The sequence below is a fragment of the Mesoplodon mirus genome (genome assembly GCF_964341445.2).
Source record: "Mesoplodon mirus genome assembly, chromosome: 3".
Taxonomy (NCBI): domain Eukaryota; kingdom Metazoa; phylum Chordata; class Mammalia; order Artiodactyla; family Ziphiidae; genus Mesoplodon; species Mesoplodon mirus.
This window is the reverse complement of record NC_138978.1, coordinates 115,940,562-115,958,855: the sequence shown is the minus strand read 5'-3', so window position 1 is coordinate 115,958,855 and position 18,294 is coordinate 115,940,562. Positions and strand designations below refer to the sequence as shown.

The following is an 18,294-nucleotide window of genomic DNA, read 5'->3' as shown; positions in this document are numbered from 1 at the left end:
TTTTTTTCAGGGGTAGGGAGTGAACAGATGCCTCAGTGTCCAGGATACAAAAGGCACCACACAGAACGAGGTGGAGGAAGATTGCTTTTTCCCTGCCTGTCTCGGCCAATACCACCTCTTCCCTGAAGAAGGGCCTTCCCAGCTTTGTCACTCACCCCCCTCCCAGACACATCCACATTGTCTAAGTCACAAAAAGAGGAGCTTGAATGGGGATTAAACCACGAGCAGTTTTAATGGTCTGGTTTTCTCCTTCCCATTTCCCCCACTGTTAGTATTATTATTACTACAAGAATAAAGGATTCCTGAGAGCCTGTCCCCTCCTCTCCCTGGGACCCCCTTGACAGGACTCGTCTCCACCAACCCCCCCCCCAACCCCGGATTTCTGGGGGAAAAAAAAAAAGTGAAAGGCACTGCAGGGGTGGAGGGCTTGAGTGCCAGGGAGTCTGAGGGGGGCACTAGGGCAAGGCCAGGGCTGCCATCTGTGCCCACAGGGGTTGAGGAGCGTGCCCCTGACCACCCCAGCATTGGGCCTTCCCGTCCTCCAACCCCCCCGTCCCACATGGGGGGCTGCAGCAAGAAAATAATTAGTGTTGGGCTCAGAAAGAAGGAATGGAGGACCCACTCTACTAGGACCCCAGGGCCAAACCCAAGGCAGGAACCTCAAATAACTACCATTCTCAAAAGCTTGTCCTTGGGGGTTAGCGGGAGAGGAGTTGAACAAAACATGAATTCTAATGGAACTCCCCAGCCCAGGGACCAGGCAGCAGCAGTGACCCAGGCTCCCAAGGAAGAGGGAGGGGGCTAGTGAGTCCAGGCCTGGGCCCTAGTTGTCCCCACTGCCCCCTTGCCGAGCCCTGATGAACGCCATGCCGTGTGTGCGGAAATGGGTCTTGAGGTTGAGAGGGCTGTCGCAGCTCTTGCCACAGACCTTACATGTCAGTGGGCCTCCAGAAGCTGGCAAGGGTGAATCTCCCCCCTCTGGGTCAGACCTGGAAGGAGGGGGCGCTTCTTCCTCCGCATCCCCCAGGCCCAGGGCACTGGCACTCCCCACACCCCGTTTCTTCTTGTGGCTGATGAAACGGTGCCGGCTCAGGGAGCCAGGGGAGGCGAAGCACAGGCCGCAGTCGAGGCACTGCTGGGTACCGCCCTCCACTCTCAGCCCCGCCACGAGGCCCTGCTCCACTGAGCTGCTGCTCCGGTAGCGCAGGGGGCCGTGGCCTCCCACCCCGGGGCCACCCCTGGGGGACTTGGCTGGAGGTGTCGTGCTGTCAGGCTCCTCACTGCAAGAGTCAGAGGACTGACGGCGTTTCCGTCCCGGCCCCTGGAGAAGAGAGTAAAGAAACTGGGCCTCCCTGTCACCAACCCCCACCGTCCCTGGCACCCCTGCCCAGCTTCCTGAGGCCTGGGCTATAACCGTGCAGGCTCCCGCTCCCACAGCCCTCATGCAGCAGGGTGGGCCTCCGCCTACCTGGGCTCTGGCACCAGGGCCCCGAGCCAGGGCGCTCCCCCGGCCAGGGGACTGGGCCCCGAGCGGCAAGCCGTGCCGCACCTGGACGTGTTTCTCCAGGATCAGGCGGCTGCTGAAGGTGCGTTTTCCCTCTGTGCAATACCTAAAGGGGAGAGCGGGCGGGGTGGGCTCCAGCGGCACAGCCCAAAGACCAAGGTTCATGGCTTGAGTAGAAGGAGGCCTCAACCATCAGTCCACTCAGACCTAAGAGGCAGGTGGGAAGGTACTTTGGGGAACCAGGGTTGGGGGCACCCTGCTGGACAGAAAAGAGGAAGGGGGCCAGGGGGTAAGGGTTACCTGCATGGGTAAACTCGCTTGATACCCTCATGATTGACCCTGACGTGGCGCCTCAGGCTGGGGGCGGAGCAGAAGGAACGCTCACACAGGCGGCAGGGAAACTTCTTCACTGACTAGGAGAGCAGGGGTTGGGGGTCTCAGCCAGGCTCCATGCAGCACCCCATCTCCACTGCCACACAGGTCAATCCCAATGCTGCCCCTCTAGCTCATCTTGCTCCCCGGGGGCACCCCACTCACCTTGCCATGCTCCTTCTTCATGTGACCCACATACTCATCACGCTCAGGGAACCAGGAGTGACAAAGGCCACAGGTCCAGCCTCCAGGGCCCCCACCCCCGCCCTTGACGCCTTTGCTCCCCAGTTCTCGCCGGGGCCGTTTGGTTGGGCGAGGAGGCTCAGGGGAGCTGGGCAGTTCTTCCTCTTCTGAGGATGAAGAAGACTCCTCGGTAGGGGCAGCTGCTCCTCCCCGAGACACAGCCAGCTCCTCAGGCTCAGTCTTGGGGGTCAGAAGGGCACCCCCGGCCCCTTTCCCAGGAGTCTCCTCCCCCGAGCGCCCAGACTGATGGGTGTTCTGTGAGAGGGAGACAAGGGGGGATGGCTGGTGTGGGGGAGGGCCTGGCTTTGCCAGAGTCCCGGCTCCTCCCCTGCTCCCACTTCCGGAGGGGTCCCCGGTCAACACAGCTGAGCACCCCGCCTCCATCCCTCGACCCCTGTACCTTGAGATGTTCCAGCATGGTCCTTTTTTGGGCAAAAAGCAGAGGACAAGATGGGCACTTAAAGACGCTGACACGCTGGGGCAGCAAGTGCTGGTCGAAGTGCGAGGAGAGGAGGGGTTTGTGAGTGAAGACTGTGTCACACATGGCGCACTTGTAGATCATCCTGGGCGGGTGGAGAAGACAGTGCAGACATCCTGCCCCATCGAGGCCCAGCCCCCTACACCCGCCCCTCCTCACGCTCCCTCCCCAGGTCTCACTTGGCCTGCTGCGTGTGGAAGCTAGGATGCTGGGTGTAGAGGTGGGCGTGGGCGCTGGGTGCAGACTTGAAGGCCATGGGGCAGATGGGGCACTTGTGGAAAACCTCGCAGTGTGACGTCTGGATGTGGGACTTGATGGAGTTCACACCCCCAAACACCACTGCACAGCTGGGGCACCTTGGGGAGTAAGTAGGAGGCGCCGTGGTGAGCTGCGGGCATCTCCACAGCCACCTCCAACCCCACACTCATTCTCGGGGACTGGGTGGACTCTAAGGAGTTCATCAGCGGGGGAACACGGGCAAGTGGAGGACGGAGGGAGCTGCAGCACCCAGCTCCCCGAGGGAAGCCTGAGGGGCAGAGAGGCAGAGCTGATGCTCCGGAGGGGGCCCCGCCTGCTGCCTCTCCGTGGGGAACGCGGGGAAGGCAGAGAGCGCTCTGGCTGCATTTGCTAACACACCGGGGCTGAGTGATTCAACAGGAGAGATGGGGCTCGCCTCCGTGAGAGGCCATCTGAAAGGCTGGTTCCAGGAGCCACGAGACCACCAAGTACAGGAGGAAAAGTGTTGAGGGACTATGGGGAGGAGAGGTGGGAGGCACCTGTATCCCACGCGGCGAGAGAAATGCAGACAGGCCTCCCGGAGGTGGGTCTGAAAATTGGCTTGCAGAAAGTTGCCCCCACACTCAGGGCAGACGTGGGGAGGTCGGTTCTTATGCATGCGCTGGTGGGCGCTGAAGCTGCAGCGATTGGGGAGCATCATGGGGCAGGTTGGGCACACCTGTCAAGGGGGTTGAAACCAGGTGAGTCTGTGAGGAGTGGCCTGTCCCCCATTCCTTCTCCTAACCGAGTCCCCACACCTTCCTAGATCCTGTCCCCGTGGCATCTGGCTGTCCCTGTCCCAGGGAGGGGCTGGGAAAAGTAACTCACGTTGCTGGTGGCGCCTGGAGCGGGGGGCCCGAGCTGCTGGAAGTGGGCAGCCATGCCGGCCTTGTCCCGGCACTGCTCCTTGCACTCCAGGCAGCGGAAGCAGGTGTAAGCAGAGGTGGCAGGGGCGGCAGGCGGCTCGGCTGAGAGTGGCAGCACAGGGGCCTCAGCGGCAACTGCGGTAACGGCGGAGGAGGTGACGGCCCCGTCACCCTTGCCCAAGGCAGGCAAGGCTGGAGGTCCGAGGGCAGGTGGGACAGCCAGCAGGGGAGTGATGTCCGGCTGCCCCACCATCTGGTCCAGGGCCACCGGCCTCATGACCAGGTGCGAGCACTGCATGACGAGCCCCTTGTCCTTGTGCTCACGGGCATGCAGCAGCAGGCTGCACTTGTTGAAGAAGACTAGGCGGCGGGCGCAGTGGTTGCAGGTGACCTCGATGCGCATGCTCCGGCGGTCATAGTGTCGCGCCAGGCTCTTCTCCAATGAGAAGGCGTCCCCACACTCGAGGCAGCGGTAGCCCGTGGGAGGCAGGGCCAGCCCGGCCTCAGCTGGTGGACTCAGGTTTGGCCGGTAGGCAGGCAGCAGGTTCTTGCTGTTGAGGATCTTGTTGAAGGCCTCCACCAGGCTGGACTGGGTCCGTGAGATCACCGTGCCACCCCCTGCCCCCGGCCCGGTGGCCGGCTTAGAGGGCTGCACCATCACCACCGAGGCACCGTTCACCTTCTGCCCCCCGCCCCCCAGCCCTGCCCTCCCCTCAGCCTTGGGCAGCGCTTGGGGCACCAGACCCAGCACATTCTTAGCCATCGTCTTAGGGCTGGGGGCAGTGCCTCCAGGCAAAACCACGGCTTTGCGGGCCACACTGGCTGCCATCAGCATGGCAGTGCTTGCGTTCTGGATGGTGGCCACGGGCAGCACGGTGCCCTTTAGCCTCGTGCCATCACCCAGCTGGACACTCACCACCTTTGGACCCTCAGGGGTCGGGGTTGCAGGGGACAGCTTCAGGAGGCTAGCCTCTGCCAGGAAGCCCCCTTCAGGCAAGGGGGCAGGGGGATCAGGGTCTGAGGGGACCCGGGTTACAGTCCTTGTGATATTCCCGCAGGATGTTTTAATGGTCTTAATCCGTACCTTGAGGGGCCTAGAGGAGGTGGAGGAGGCAGGGGAGTCATTGCTGTCCTCATCTGCAGCCTCGGCTCCACTAGAGGGACTCTGGGGACTTCCTGGGGGAGACTTGTCCACTGGTCCCTCATCCTCTTCTTCCTTTAGGGGCTGACAGCTGGGCACTTTAGGGGAGGCAAGAGGGCTCTGGTGCCCTGGAGACTTCTTGAAGAAGGACACCCCTGCAACCCGGGAAGGGGAGACACTGGCAGGGACGCCCGTGGCCTCAGGGCTAGAGCCTGAGCCTGAGCCTGGTAGGCTCTGGGGATGAAGAGGGCTGCAGCTTTCCTGCTTCAAGGCCCCCAGCAGTGGGGGAGAACCAGGGGGCAGCAGGGCTGGGCCGTTCTCCCGGGCCAGCTCAAAGGGAGAGGAGAAGGCAGGTGGGGTCATGGCCCCTTCCCGAGGTGGGGAGGGCGCAGAGGGAGGAAGGGGATCGGGATGCTCCCCTGGCTCAGGCCCAAAATGAGCAAAGAGGTCCAGGGGAGCTTTCCCTTCCATGGATTTTTCTTTCCAGGTACCCCCACTGGGAGGAGCTGGAGAGTGCGGGGTTCCTGGAAGGGATGGCTCAGGGCCCCCAAAACCATTTTGCATCAGACGAGGTCCCATAGACCCTTCCTTAGTCACTCCCCCAGCCCGGGCCCCTTCCCCTCCTGAACTCCCACCCAGGGACTCTGACTGCTCAGGACACACAGTGTTCTTGACAATGACGCTGACTGCTGAGACGTCTGGCGGTGGCAGGCCATGGTCAGAGGCCTGGGCGGGCAAGCCAGGGCCATCCCCGGCAGCTGCTGCTGTTGCTTCTCCAGATTCACCTCCTACACTGGGTTCTGGCTTCCCTGGGCCTCCTGGCCCCTCATTTTCTTCTGGCCCAGAGTGTATGGCTTCATTTGCATCAATGTCGGGGATGTCAAAGGCAGCAAGGAGGTCATCAAAATCAGGGGTCTTCATGTCCCCCATGGCAACAGGTCCCAGACCTGAGGAAAACAGGAAGAAGAGAGAGAAACTGAGACCTCTGGAAGCAGGAGCACTGGACCTCCTCCCTCAAGATCTCCAAATTCATCCGCTCTCAGAACCCACGCACACTCTGACCTGGGTACACCTCCACCATAGCGCAAATCCTAGAGAGCTGGTGGAGGCACCTGTTTTGCCAAACCCTAAAATTGAAAGGAATGTAGTATGCGCATTCCAGGGAGGACACCAAAATCCAGAGAAAGCAAAGGAAAAGAGACTTCTCAGAAATACAGATAAAAGGGACTTCCCTGGTGGTCCAGTGGTAAAGAATCCACCTTCCAACGCAGGGGACGCAGGTTTGATCCCTGATCAGGGAACTAAGATCTCACATGCTGTGGGGGCAACTAAGCCCGCGCGCCACAAATACTGAGCTTGTACACCTCAACTAGAGAGCCTGCAGGCCGCACTGCAGAGCCCACGTTTTCTGGAACCCATGCACCACAACTACAGAGCCCATGCACCCTGGAGCCTGCGTGCCACAACTAGAGAGAAGCCCACACACCGCAACGAAAGATACTACATGCCTCAACGAAGATTCCGCATGCCGCAACTAAGACCTGACGCAGCCAAAAATAAATAAAATAAATAATAAGTAAATCTTAAAAAAAAAAATACAGATAAGATAAGGGAGTAGAGACGGAGGGAGTTCAGTGAGCATCTTAGCTGAAACCACTTCAACCCCTCCTGTGCCCAGCACAGAATCAATTAATCAATACTACTATTAAGGAGGAGGATGTACATGATGCTCTAGGTTTAAGGGCTCATTCATGGCAGCATGGGATCCATTCATATTCTTCATGGATCTTCTGGGGGTCCACAGAGATCTGAAAGGCCATGTGTACAAAGGGGCATGTGACTTAAGACAAGATGTAAGAATTGATTCTAGTTCCAGCCTTATCAATGGCCTGCTGTATAAGCAAGTTACTCCACCGCCTTACTTTTGCTGTCTGAAAGAGGGGACAAGTAATCTATATATCATAGGGTTGTTCTGAGCATGATATGAATCATAAACATGAGAGCCAGAACCCAGAGTATGATTTATTATCACAGCTAGGACAACAAGGATATGCCAGGCCGAAAAGGAGCTGGGAGGGAATAAGCACTGGAAATCTAGGGCTGGGGTCAGAGACAAGAGTCAGGGGTCATGTAAGCTCAAGTCTGGGCCACTTGGGGTCATTACTGGCACCTGGAGATCTAGCTTGGTTAACAGGGAGAAGTGGGCTCAGGGAAGTTACCCAAGAGACCAAGATGGAAAGAATAAGACACAGGAACAGAAAGAGACAAAGAGAAGAAACGGGAAAACCATAACAGCAGTCTGGTCACAAGGGCCCCAGCCTAGGCCTCTCCTGTCACAAACACCTGCTGCTTGCTCACCTACCTTCCCAAGAGTGCCTGGCCCTCTCCTAGCCAACCCCTCCTCCTTCCCTCCTTCCCTCCTTCCCCATCTTGCTCTCTCAGGGCTAAAACTCCAGGGTATGAGCTTATCCAGCACAGCTGCCTCAACGGGGAAAAGCCAGGCCCCTCACCCCTGTCATTTCTGCTCTGAGCTCCTCACCCCAGTTTATCCCCAACTCACACTCCTCACCCTTTTCATTTTCCCTTGGCAACAGTGGCCCAGGAAGTCTCACCCAACCCCCATCTGTCCCAGTACAAAAAAAAAAAAAAAAAAAAGGTCCCACAAGACTTATGTGGCACTAAACCAACAAGAAGGCCAGCCTAGAGCTTGTGGGGGACCCAGGTGTGTTCCCTACCCATTTCTCCCCACAAGTGTTTCTATACCTAGGAAGAGCAACTGAAAAAGTCTCTTTCCCTCCACATTCCCTGCCCACAAGGCAAGCCATTTCCCAGGGCCAATTCTCTCACCTCTTTCCAGCCTTTAGACTGTAACTGGAGATAGTCCCAGCAGGTGGCAGCTGGCATTGCTGGGACCAAGATGGGGGTGGAGGGAGAGGGTACCAAGTAGAGGAAGAACGAAATGGGAGTGCTCCTCTCATCCCCGTCTACTTAATTTACAGGATCTGGGTTTAAACAAAGCCCTCCGCCCCTTGCCTCTGCCCAGCTGGATCGCTAGGGCCCTCCCCTGGCCGGCTCCCTCCCGACCCCAAGAGACCAGAGCTACCTTCCGCTCAGGCCCTCAGAAAAGTGGGCTGGTGGAGCACAGATCAGTGGGGACTATGAGAAAACATCTGCAAACTTGCCTCCCACAAGCAACTCCCCCTTTGGCGTCCAAGTGACTTAGAGGTCATCGGAGAGCCAGGAGCAGACAGTAGATCAAGCAGCGGAGCTCAAGGCCGAAGAGGCTTCCCCGCCCCATGGCTCAGGCCTTTCTGCGGCTGCTGCGCCCTGTCTCTTGGGCTCCAGCCCCCCTCCTTCCCTCTGTTCTTCCCCAAAAGCCAAAGGAAAGGGCTGAACAGGAAGAGGGTGAACTGGCCTGGGTCGGGTGGGGGCTCCGCGTCCCTTTCCCTGGCCCGGGGCCTGCTGTGCAGAGCAGGGCAAGGGGCCGGCGGCCGGGGGCGATTAGACTGCCGCCAAGCTGGGCAGCGGCCGGAATTAAGCCCCTGCCATCTGCCGAGGGCCCGCGCGGGGAGCATGTCCAGGGTTACGAAAAGGGGGCGGGGTGTACATGGGAGAAGCCAGAGGGGAAACTGAGGCGAGCCGCGCTTTTCTAGCTCTCACCAGCGTGCTAAGGGAAGGACGGGCCTTGGCCAGGCCAGGCCCTCGGGGAGCTGCCGCGCAGCACCTCCCGGCCCAAGACTACACCGGAGCAGGGGAGGCGTGGAAAGAGAGTAGTGGGGAGGGGACAGTTTTTGCCAGACTCGCAGCTCTCCAGCCGGGGTCCGTCCCAACTCCGACCTCCTCCCCTCCCTCCCTGCGCAGCGCAGCCTCCTCCCCACGAGGGCTCCCGAGGCTCTCTCGAGACTGGGGAGGAATCGGAAGGCACGCCGCGGCCTGGGGCACGAGCCTGGGTCCCGTCCGGGCCCGGACGTTGACCCGTGCCCAGTCGGGGTGCACGCTCCGCTCCGGCCTGGCCCAGTTCCCCCGCCCCCACCCCCGGACACGGACACCATTTTAGGTCGCGACATCCCGCAGCTTCCAGTCCCCGGGCCGCGCTTCGGACGCCTCTCGGGCTGGGGGCGCCAGGAGTTGGAGACCCCGACCCCCCCTCCACGTTTACCCTGCTAGGGGCTGTGCTTTCAACAGGCTAGGAGTTTCGCCCACGGGCCCCAAGGAATGGAGGCGACGTCGGGGCCCCGGTAGAAGCCATCCCGGGGGGCGGCACGGAGAGGGGGTAGTTGACTAAGTGGGGGAGGGGCGGGGGTATTTACCCGCCCCCCCAGGGGGCGGGGCCAAAGGCGGGTATTTACCCCAGGCACGCTTACTTGTTCCGCTCCCAGTGCGGGCCGAGACCCGGCGGTCTCTTCCCTGCTCCGGTCGCTGCCGCCGCCGCCGCCGCCCTCCCCACGACCGCCGCTACTTCCTGCTTCTCTCCCGTTCAGCCTCCCCCTCCCTCAGCTCCCTTCGCGTTCCAGGTCTGGGCTGCCCGCTTTCGCACTCGCCATTGGTCAAGACCCCCGTCGTTCAGTACTGCGCCCCGCCCAGCTCCGTACTGGGTTGGTCTTAAGTACCGCCGCTCGGAAACAGCTCCGCACAGGCTTCCCAGCCTCATTGGGCAAGAAGCCTAGTCCTTCTGGAGATGCTTCTTCCCATTGGTTGCGCCGGGGCCCACTGCCCCATCTGGGCATCTCAAAAATGATTGGCCTCCGCCACTGTCGTTTAAAAAGAAGCCAGTCTGATTCCCTGCTTTCCTACAGGAGGAGGTGACTATCCCAGGTGTGTCTCCGCCCCCTCACTCTCTATTGGCCGCGATCCCTGAAGCCTGCAGTTCACTTATGCAAATTTAGAGAACTCTCTGCTTCTATTTGTTGCAAGGCATGTTAAAGAGAACCGCGTTGGCCCTGAGTGGAGCCCGGATGTGTGATCCGTTTGCGGTGTTTTCTCAAGCTAAACCCCAATGTCAGTCGTGCCGTGCAGAAGTCACAGAATGGGACGTCACCGAAAGCATCACGTCATCTGGTTGACCATTTCCTTGCAGTTTTCCCACTGTCTAAATCGTCATATAATCTGAATGGATGGGGTCCTCGCACGGGTTAGCTCCTGGGCGATGGCGTCACCTACTGCTCCTCCCTCTGCAGGAGGGCTTGTAGCGGGGGTGGGATTTGGAGTGTGGAAGGCACCGGCACCTGAAGCCTGGGACGGGCTTGCAGACCGGAAGTAGGGGAGAGGTGACGTTAGCGTGCTGGCGTGGCCTGGGCCATTTCCAAAGGGATCTTAAAGCGGCATTGTGGAATGCTTCCTAAGCACGGGGATGGGGGAGGGGGAAACCCCCCCCCGTGTCCATTACCCATTTAAGAGTTCTCCTTTCCCCGCCCCCAGCACGGGGGTAGAGGGTGGAGTCGAGGCCGGTTTTCCCGCGCTTTGTTGCCACGCCCCCTGGAGGCGGGGAAGGGGAGGAGATGCTAGGAAATTGAGTTACCTTGATACTCTCTAATCCGCAAGCGCTTGCAGAATTCGTCTGCAAGTCCAGCGTGCCAGCTCTCGCACACCCTAGCCGGCCGGCGAGCCTGCACATCCTGCCTTGCCCACAGCCGCTGACAACCTGGATGTTGTTATTAAGGTGGTTCTGTTACCCTGTCCAGGACCCCTGGGCCCCAGACACTCTGGCGCGCCCCGAGAGTTTGCGTGGGTAATAGCGACTGTATTGAGGTGTGAATCAGAACCTCTGGATGGGAATATTGGGGCCACCACTTATCACATGGTTCCATCGGGCAAGTCGTTCAACCTCCCCGAACCAGGTTTTTCATGGATAAAATTGGGATCATAATGCCCACCAGACATGATTGTGAGGATTTCAAGCGTTTAGAATGTAAAAGCGCTTTGTAAAGCGATGGGCAAATGGGATTAGTGCCCCCCATTCCGGCGCCGTCTTTCTCAAGGTTGCCTGCAATTGCCCCAGCTCACGGCGCCTCGTCCACCTCTGAACAACTAACTAGAATCGCATACTGGATGTAGCCAACCGGCATTCCATTCTCATCTCCTTCTCTGAGTCTTCCTGTATGGAGCCATAATTACTACTCATATACACGCACCATGTGTGGGACCTATTATGAGAATTTATGTATAGTAACTCATTTAATCGTTACCAAAACCCTGTGAGGGAAGTGCTATTATTAGCTCCATTTTACTGATCAGGAAACTGGCACAGACAGGTTCGGTTAGGTCAATTGCCCAAGGTCGAAGGCAGTGAAGTTGAAATTCTTAAGAGTGCAGACAGCTAAACACTTTTTCACATATTCCCTTGCCAGGAGGGTTCTGGATAGGTTTGTTCTTCAATTAGATACACTAATTGTATTTAAGAAATATTTTAGTTCAACTAATACTTCTTGAGCACCGTCAATAAGACACTGTTGTGGGCACTGGGGATACAGCAGTGAACAGAACAGACAAGAATCCCTGTCCTTGTGATACATACATTCCTGTGGACAAGACAATAAATATGATAAGTGAAAAATATACAGAACCATGTAAGAAATTGCCCAGGAGAAAAATAAAGCTGGGCTATCAAGCCATGAAAACACATGGAAGAACTTTAAATGCACATTGCTAAGTGAAAGAAACTAATCTGAAAGGGCTATATACTGTATGATTCCAACTATGTGACATTCTGGAAAATGCAAAACTATGGAAACGATAAACAGATCAGTAGTTGCTAAGGTTTTGGATGGAGGGAGGGATGAATGGGTGGAGTATAGGGGATTTTTAGTGTAGTAAAACTATTCTTGGGACTTCCCTGGTGGTGCAGTGGTTAAGAATCCACCTGCCAATGCAGGGTACACGGGTTCCATCCCTGGTCCAGGAAGATCCCACATGCCACGGAGTAACTAAGCCCATGTGCCACAACTACTGGGCCCGTGCACCTAGAGCCCATGGTCCACAACAAGAGAAACCACTGCAATGAGAAGCCCGCGCACCGCAATGAAGAGTAGCCCCCACTCATAACTAGAAAAAGCGCGCAGCAGCAAAAACCCAAGGCAGCCAAAAATAAATTATTAATTAAAAAAAACCCTATTCTTTATGACACTGTAATAGTTGTTACATGACATTATACATTTGTCAAAAGCCCTAGCGTAAGATATGGACTTTAGTTAATAATGTACCAATATTGATTCATTAATTGTAACAAATGTACCAGTAATACAAGATGTTAATAACAGGAGAAACTAGGGGAAAGGAAGCATATGGAAACTCTCTGTAATTTCTGCTCAACTTTTCTATAACCTAAAACTGCTCTAAGAAATAAAGCCTATTAATTTTTTTTTAATGTCAAAGCAAAGCAGGGAAGGAGGACAAGACATGTGAGGAGGGGTGCAATTTTAGATAGGGTAGACAGTGAAGGCCTTTCTGAGAAGGTGGCATTTAAGTAAAGGCTGAAAAGTTGTGAATGAGCCATGTGGGTATCTGGGACAAGAACATACCAGGAAGAGGGAACAACTACAAGGTTTTGAGGTGGGAGCATTTTCCAGAGAGGTAAGAGGAGTGGATCAGATCATGGGATGCTTTGGGGGTTAATGGAAGGACTTTGGCTTTCTCTCAAAGTAAGATGGGAAGGTGACAAATGACATGGTGGACTGACCTTTTATTTTTAATAAATAAATAAATTTATTTATTTATTTATTTATTTATGGCTGTGTTGGGTCTTCGTTGCTTTGCACGGGCTCTCTCTAGTTGTGGCAAGCGGGGGCTACACTTCATTGCGGTGCGGTGCGCGGGCTTCTCATTGCAGTGGCCTCTCCTGTTGCAGAGCAAGGGCTCTAGGCATGTGGGCTCAGCAGTTGTGGCACGAAGGCTCAGTAGTTGCGGCTCGCGGGCTCCAGAGCGCAGGCTCAGTAGTTGTGTCACACGGGCTTAGTTGCTCCGTGGCATGTGGGATCTTCCTGGACCAGGGATGGAACCCATGTCCCCTTCATTGGCAGGCAGATTCTTAACCACTGCGCCACCAGGGAAGTCTCCTCACTTACCTTTTAAAAGGGTAGGATGTGGGGTACAAGAAAAAGAAACTCAAAAATTTGGGGCCTGAGGAAGTAGAAGAATGATGTTACCATTTCCTCAGCTGGGAAGACTGCAGGAGAAGCAGGTTCTGGGGTAAGTTCAGCAGCTCAACATATATATATATATATATATATATATATATATATATGGGGGATATATATATATATATATATTTATATATATATATATATTTATATATATTTATATATTTATATTTATATATCTCAAGTATATATATATATACTTGAGAGATATAAATTTGAGTGTCATCAGCTTTTAGAAAGTATTTAAAATCTGGGTCTTTACACTAGCAATGAAATATCAGAAAGTAAAAAAAAAAAATCCCTTTTAAAGTCACATCAAAAAAATAAAATACTTAAGAATAAACGTGACCAAGGAGGTGAAAGACTTATATGCTGAGAACCACAAAACATTAATAAAGGAAACTGAAGATGATTCAGAGAAATGGAAAGATATCCTATGCTCTTGATTGGAATAATTAATATTGTTAAAATGGCCATACTACCCAAAGCAATCTACAGATTTAATGCAATCCCTATCAAATTAAGCATAACATTTTTCACAGAACTAGAGCAAACAATCCTAAAATGTATATGGAAACATAAAAGATCCAGAATTGCCAAAGCAATCCTGAGGAAAAAGAAAAGAGCTGGAGGCATAACCCTCCCAGATTTCAGACAATACTACAAAGTTACAGTAGTCAAAACAGCATGGTATTGGCACAAAAACAGACATATATATCAATGGAACAGAATAGAGAGCCCAGCAATAAACCCACATACCTACGGTCGATTAATCTTCCACAAAGGAGGCAAGAGTATACAACTTCTCTTCAACAAGTGGTGTTGGGAAAGCAGGACAGCTGCATGTAAATCAATGAAGTTAGAACACACCCTCACACCATACACAAAAATGAACTCAAAATGGCTTAAAGACTTAAATATAAGACATGACACCATAAAAATCCTAGAAGAGAACAGAGGCAAAACATTCTCTGTCATAAATCTTACCAATGTTTTCTTAGGTCAGTCTCCTAAGGCAGTAGAAATAAAAGCAAAAATAAACAAATGGGACCTAATCAAATTTATAAGCTTTTGCACAGCAAAGGAAACCATAAACAAAATGAAAAGACAACCTACAGACTGGGAGTAAATATTTGCAAATGATGCAACTGACAAGGGTTTAATTTCTAAAATATACAAATAGCTCATACAACTCAATAACAAAAAAACAAACAACCCAATCCAAAAAATGGACGGAAGACCTAAATAGCCATTTCTCCAAAGAAAACATACAGACGGCCAACAGGCACTTGAAAAGATGCATTGCTAATTACAGAAATGCAAATCAAAGCTATAATGAGGTACCACCTCACACTGCTCAGAATAGCTATCATTAAAAAGTCTACAGGGACTTCCCTGGTGGCACAGTAGATAAGATTCCACGCTCCCAATGCAGCGGGCCCGGGTTCGATCCCTGGTCAGGGAACTAGATCCCACATGCATGTCGCAACTAAGAATTCGCATGCCACAACTAAGGAGCCCACATGCCACAACTAAGGAGCCTGCCTGCCACAACGAAGGAGCCCATGTGCTGCAACTAAGGAGCTGGCGATTCACGACTAAGACCTGGCACAACCAAAATAAATAAATAAAAATTTAAAAAATGTTTACAAATAACAAATGGAGAGGGTGCAAAAAAAAAGGAACCCTCCTACACTGTTGGTCAGAATGTAAATTGGTGCAGCCACTATGGAAAACAGTATGGAGGTTCCTCAAAAATCTAAAAATAGAGTTGCCATATGATCCAGCAATCTCACTTCCATACATATATCCAGACAAAACTATAATTTGAAAAGATACATGCACTCCAGGGTTCATAGCAGCACTATTTAAAATAGCCAAGACATGGAAGCAACCTAAATGTCCATCGAGAGATAAATGGATAAAGAAGATGTGATATTAAAAAAACGAAGATGTGGTGTGTATATATATATATATACATATATATGTATATATGTATATATATATATATATATATATATATATATATATAATGAAATAATGCCATTTGCAGCAACACGGATGGACCTAGAGATTATCATACTAAGTGAAGTGCCAAAAAGAGAAAGACAAATACCATATGATATCACTTATATATGGAATCTAAAATATGACAGAAATGAACTTATTTACAAAACAGAAACAGACTCACAGACATAGAAAACAAAGTTATGGTTACCAAAGGGGAAAGGGAGTGGGGGAGGGATAAATCTGGAGTTTGGGATTAGAAGATACAAACTATTATATACAAAGTAGATAAACAACAAGAATTTACTGTATAGCACAGGGAAACTTATTCAGTATCCTGTAGTAAACCATAATGGAAAAGAATATGAAAAAGAATATATATATAATATAAATACTATATATGTATATAACTGAAGCACTTTGCTGTACACCAGAAACTAACACAACATTGTAAATCAACCATACTTTAATAAAAAAATAAAATAAAATCTGGGTCAGAGTGGATGAGATTACCAAGGGAATGTAGAGAAAAAGTCCAAGGACTGAGCCATGGGGAACTCTAAAGTTTAAAGGTCAGGGAGGTGAACAGAATCAGTAAAGAAGACTGAGAAAGATCAAAGAGGAAGGAGGGAACCAGGAGAGGGTTGTGTCCTTGAAGTCAAATAAAGAATGTTTCAAGGAAGAGGAAAGAATAATGACCTGTCAGATGCCACTAGAAGATCAAATAAGGTGAAGCCTGAGAACTGACCAATGAATTAAGCCAAATGGAGGTCATGGGTGATCATGATAAGAACAGATTAGGTGGATTGAGGGCAACAAAAACTTGCCTGTAGTGGGTTCAAAAGAATGGAGTAGGGGTTGCAAAAAAATTTTTTTAAAAAGGAGACAATGACTATAGACAATTTTTTCAAAGGAGGGAAGGTGAGAAATGGGGTGGTAACTGTAGGAAAAAGACAGGAAAGGACTACTTCATACTGAGATGAAGAAATCTCAGTATGTTAGTACACTGGTAGAAAATATCCTGTAGAGAGGAAAAACTGACATTGCAGTAAAGAGACAGAAAATTTCCTGGAGCCAAGTGCTTAAAAAGGTGAAGGGTGGGGTCTAGTTCACAAATAGAGGAACATGGATAGTTCACCCATTGATAAAGGACAGAAGGCAGAGTAAGTGGACATGGTGAGGAAGCTGTGGAAGGTCTCTCAGTATTGTCACAGCTGGTATTGTCACAGCTAAAGAAACAAGATCATCCCCTAAGAGCTCATGAGGATGATGAAGGAACTAGAGATTTGAGGAGAGAGAAGGTAGGAAATAGGCATTCAGGAGAGAGGAATGAACTGGGAGACCGAGTAGCCAGGGGGTTAGAAGCCTCATTTACAAGGATATTGAAATCAAGAATTATAACAGGAGTTGTGTAGGAGAGAGTGACAGAGTAGGGTGAGGGCAGTAGATGGCTGCAACAAGGAGTGGCAGGGGGGTGGTATAATCGTGTGTGCGCGCGCATTCCTGGCTCCGCAAAGCTTCCTTCTTAGCTTTTCCCACACAATAGTTACTACTATTCTGCTTCTACCACCATTGACTTGTTTTGCCTGTTCTCGAACTTCTTATAAAAGAAATTGTAATATATAATTTTTGTGTATCTAGCTTCTTTCAACATTTTGTTTGTGAGGTCTAGTCATGTTAGAGTATTAGTTTTTTTCTCTTTTTATTGCTACGTATTATTTCATTTTATGAATAAACCACAATTTATCCATTCTACTGTTGATTGTATCCAGTTTTTGGCTATAAAACTACTATGGGGACTTCCCCGGTGGTCCAGTGCTTAAGGCTCTGTGATTCCACAGCAGGGAGTGCAGCTTCTATCCCTGGTCGGGAAAATAAGATCCCACAAGCCGCGTGGCGTGGTCAAAACCAACAACAACAAAAAGTAAAAACTACTATGAACATTTTTGTATCTCTATTTTGATGGACAGGTGCACTAATTTTTCCTGAGTATATACTCAAGTATAGTGAGTCTAGATATGTATGTCTCCTTTGACTAAGTAGTACCAGCTTTCCTAAGTATTCCAGTTTATACTCCCACCAGCAATTTATGTGTTCCAGTTGTCCTACAGTATCTTCACCAACACTTGGCATTGTCAATCCTTTTAGTTTTAGGTATTTGGGTGTGTATGTTGTGGTATTTCATTGTGGTTTTCATTTGTATTACCCTGATGAAAAATGATGTTAAGCACCTTTTCATAACTCTTACTGGCCATTTGTATCATCTCTTTTATAAAGTGCTTTGTCCAGGATTTTTTGTTGTTTTGTTGCTTTGTTGTTGTTGTTTGGCCTCACCTTGCAGGCATGCGAGACCTTAGTTCCCCAACCAGAGATTGACCCTGTGCCCCCCTGCAGTGGAAGCTCAGAGTCTTAACCACTTCCCCAGACAAAGCCAGGGAAGTCCATTTTTTTGTTTGTTTTTGTTTTATCTTGTTTTGCTTATTGATTTGTAGTTTTTTATATATTCTTGACACAGGTCCTTTGTTAAGAATGTTAATTCCAGATATTTTCTTCCAGTCTGTGGCTTGCCTTTCTGCTTTCTTAATGGTGTTTTTTGGTGAACATAAATTCTTAATTTTTTTGGTGTGGTGAAACTCACATAATATAAAACTAACATTTTAAAGTGAACAACTGAGTAACATTTAGCATATTCGTATTGTTGTGTAACCACCACATCTATCTAGTTCCAAAACATTTTCATCACCCCAGAAGGACACGCCATACCCATTAAGCAGTTGTTCCCATTACCCAGCCTCCCAGCCCTTGGCAAGCATCATCCTCTGTTCTGTTTCTATAGATTTAACTATCTAGATATTTCATACAAATGGAATCTTACAATATATGACCTTTTATGTCTGGCTTCTTTCACTTAGCAGAATGTTTTCCAAGTTCATCCAAGAAGTTCTTAATTTTGTTCTTGTTATTGTTGTCATTTTGGGCCATGCCTGGCAGGCATGGGAGATCTTAGCTTCCCAACCAGGGATGGACCCCGCGTCCGCTGCAGTGAAAGCGCAGAGTCCTAACCACTGCCAGGGAATTCCCAGAAATTTTTAATTTTAATAAAGCTCAATTTATCAACCTTTCTCTTAAGGTTAGTGTTTTTCATGTCCTGGTTAAGGTCAAGAAACTTTTTTTTCCCCAGAAGCCTTATTTGTTTTACTTTTCACATTTAGGTTTATGACCTATTGCTTTTTTGGTTTTTTGGGTTTTATTTTTTGTTATCACATTTTTGG

The 18,294-nt window shown here is 51.0% G+C and overlaps 1 protein-coding gene across 4 annotated transcripts; it reads right to left on the bottom strand.

Moving 5' to 3' along the window:
• Positions 1–56: 56 nt before the first annotated feature.
• ZNF687 (zinc finger protein 687) lies at positions 57–9,362 on the bottom strand. Of its 4 annotated transcripts, none has more exons than XM_082613163.1 (9): positions 9,245–9,362; positions 3,702–5,827; positions 3,374–3,552; positions 2,777–2,953; positions 2,520–2,682; positions 2,042–2,374; positions 1,805–1,917; positions 1,469–1,610; positions 57–1,321 (listed from the first exon to the last, which is right to left on the bottom strand). In XM_082613163.1, the coding sequence occupies exons 2-9, from the start codon at positions 5,808–5,810 to the stop codon at positions 824–826; spliced, it is 3,714 nt and encodes a 1,237-aa protein (XP_082469289.1). In that variant the 5' UTR covers positions 5,811–5,827; positions 9,245–9,362; the 3' UTR covers positions 57–823. The 4 variants fall into 4 exon arrangements, with proteins under 4 accessions (XP_082469289.1, XP_082469290.1, XP_082469291.1 ...); XM_082613164.1 differs by having other exon boundaries at positions 9,230–9,355; XM_082613165.1 differs by lacking the exon at positions 9,245–9,362 and adding an exon at positions 7,728–7,818.
• Between the last annotated feature and the right edge of the window lie 8,932 nt (positions 9,363–18,294).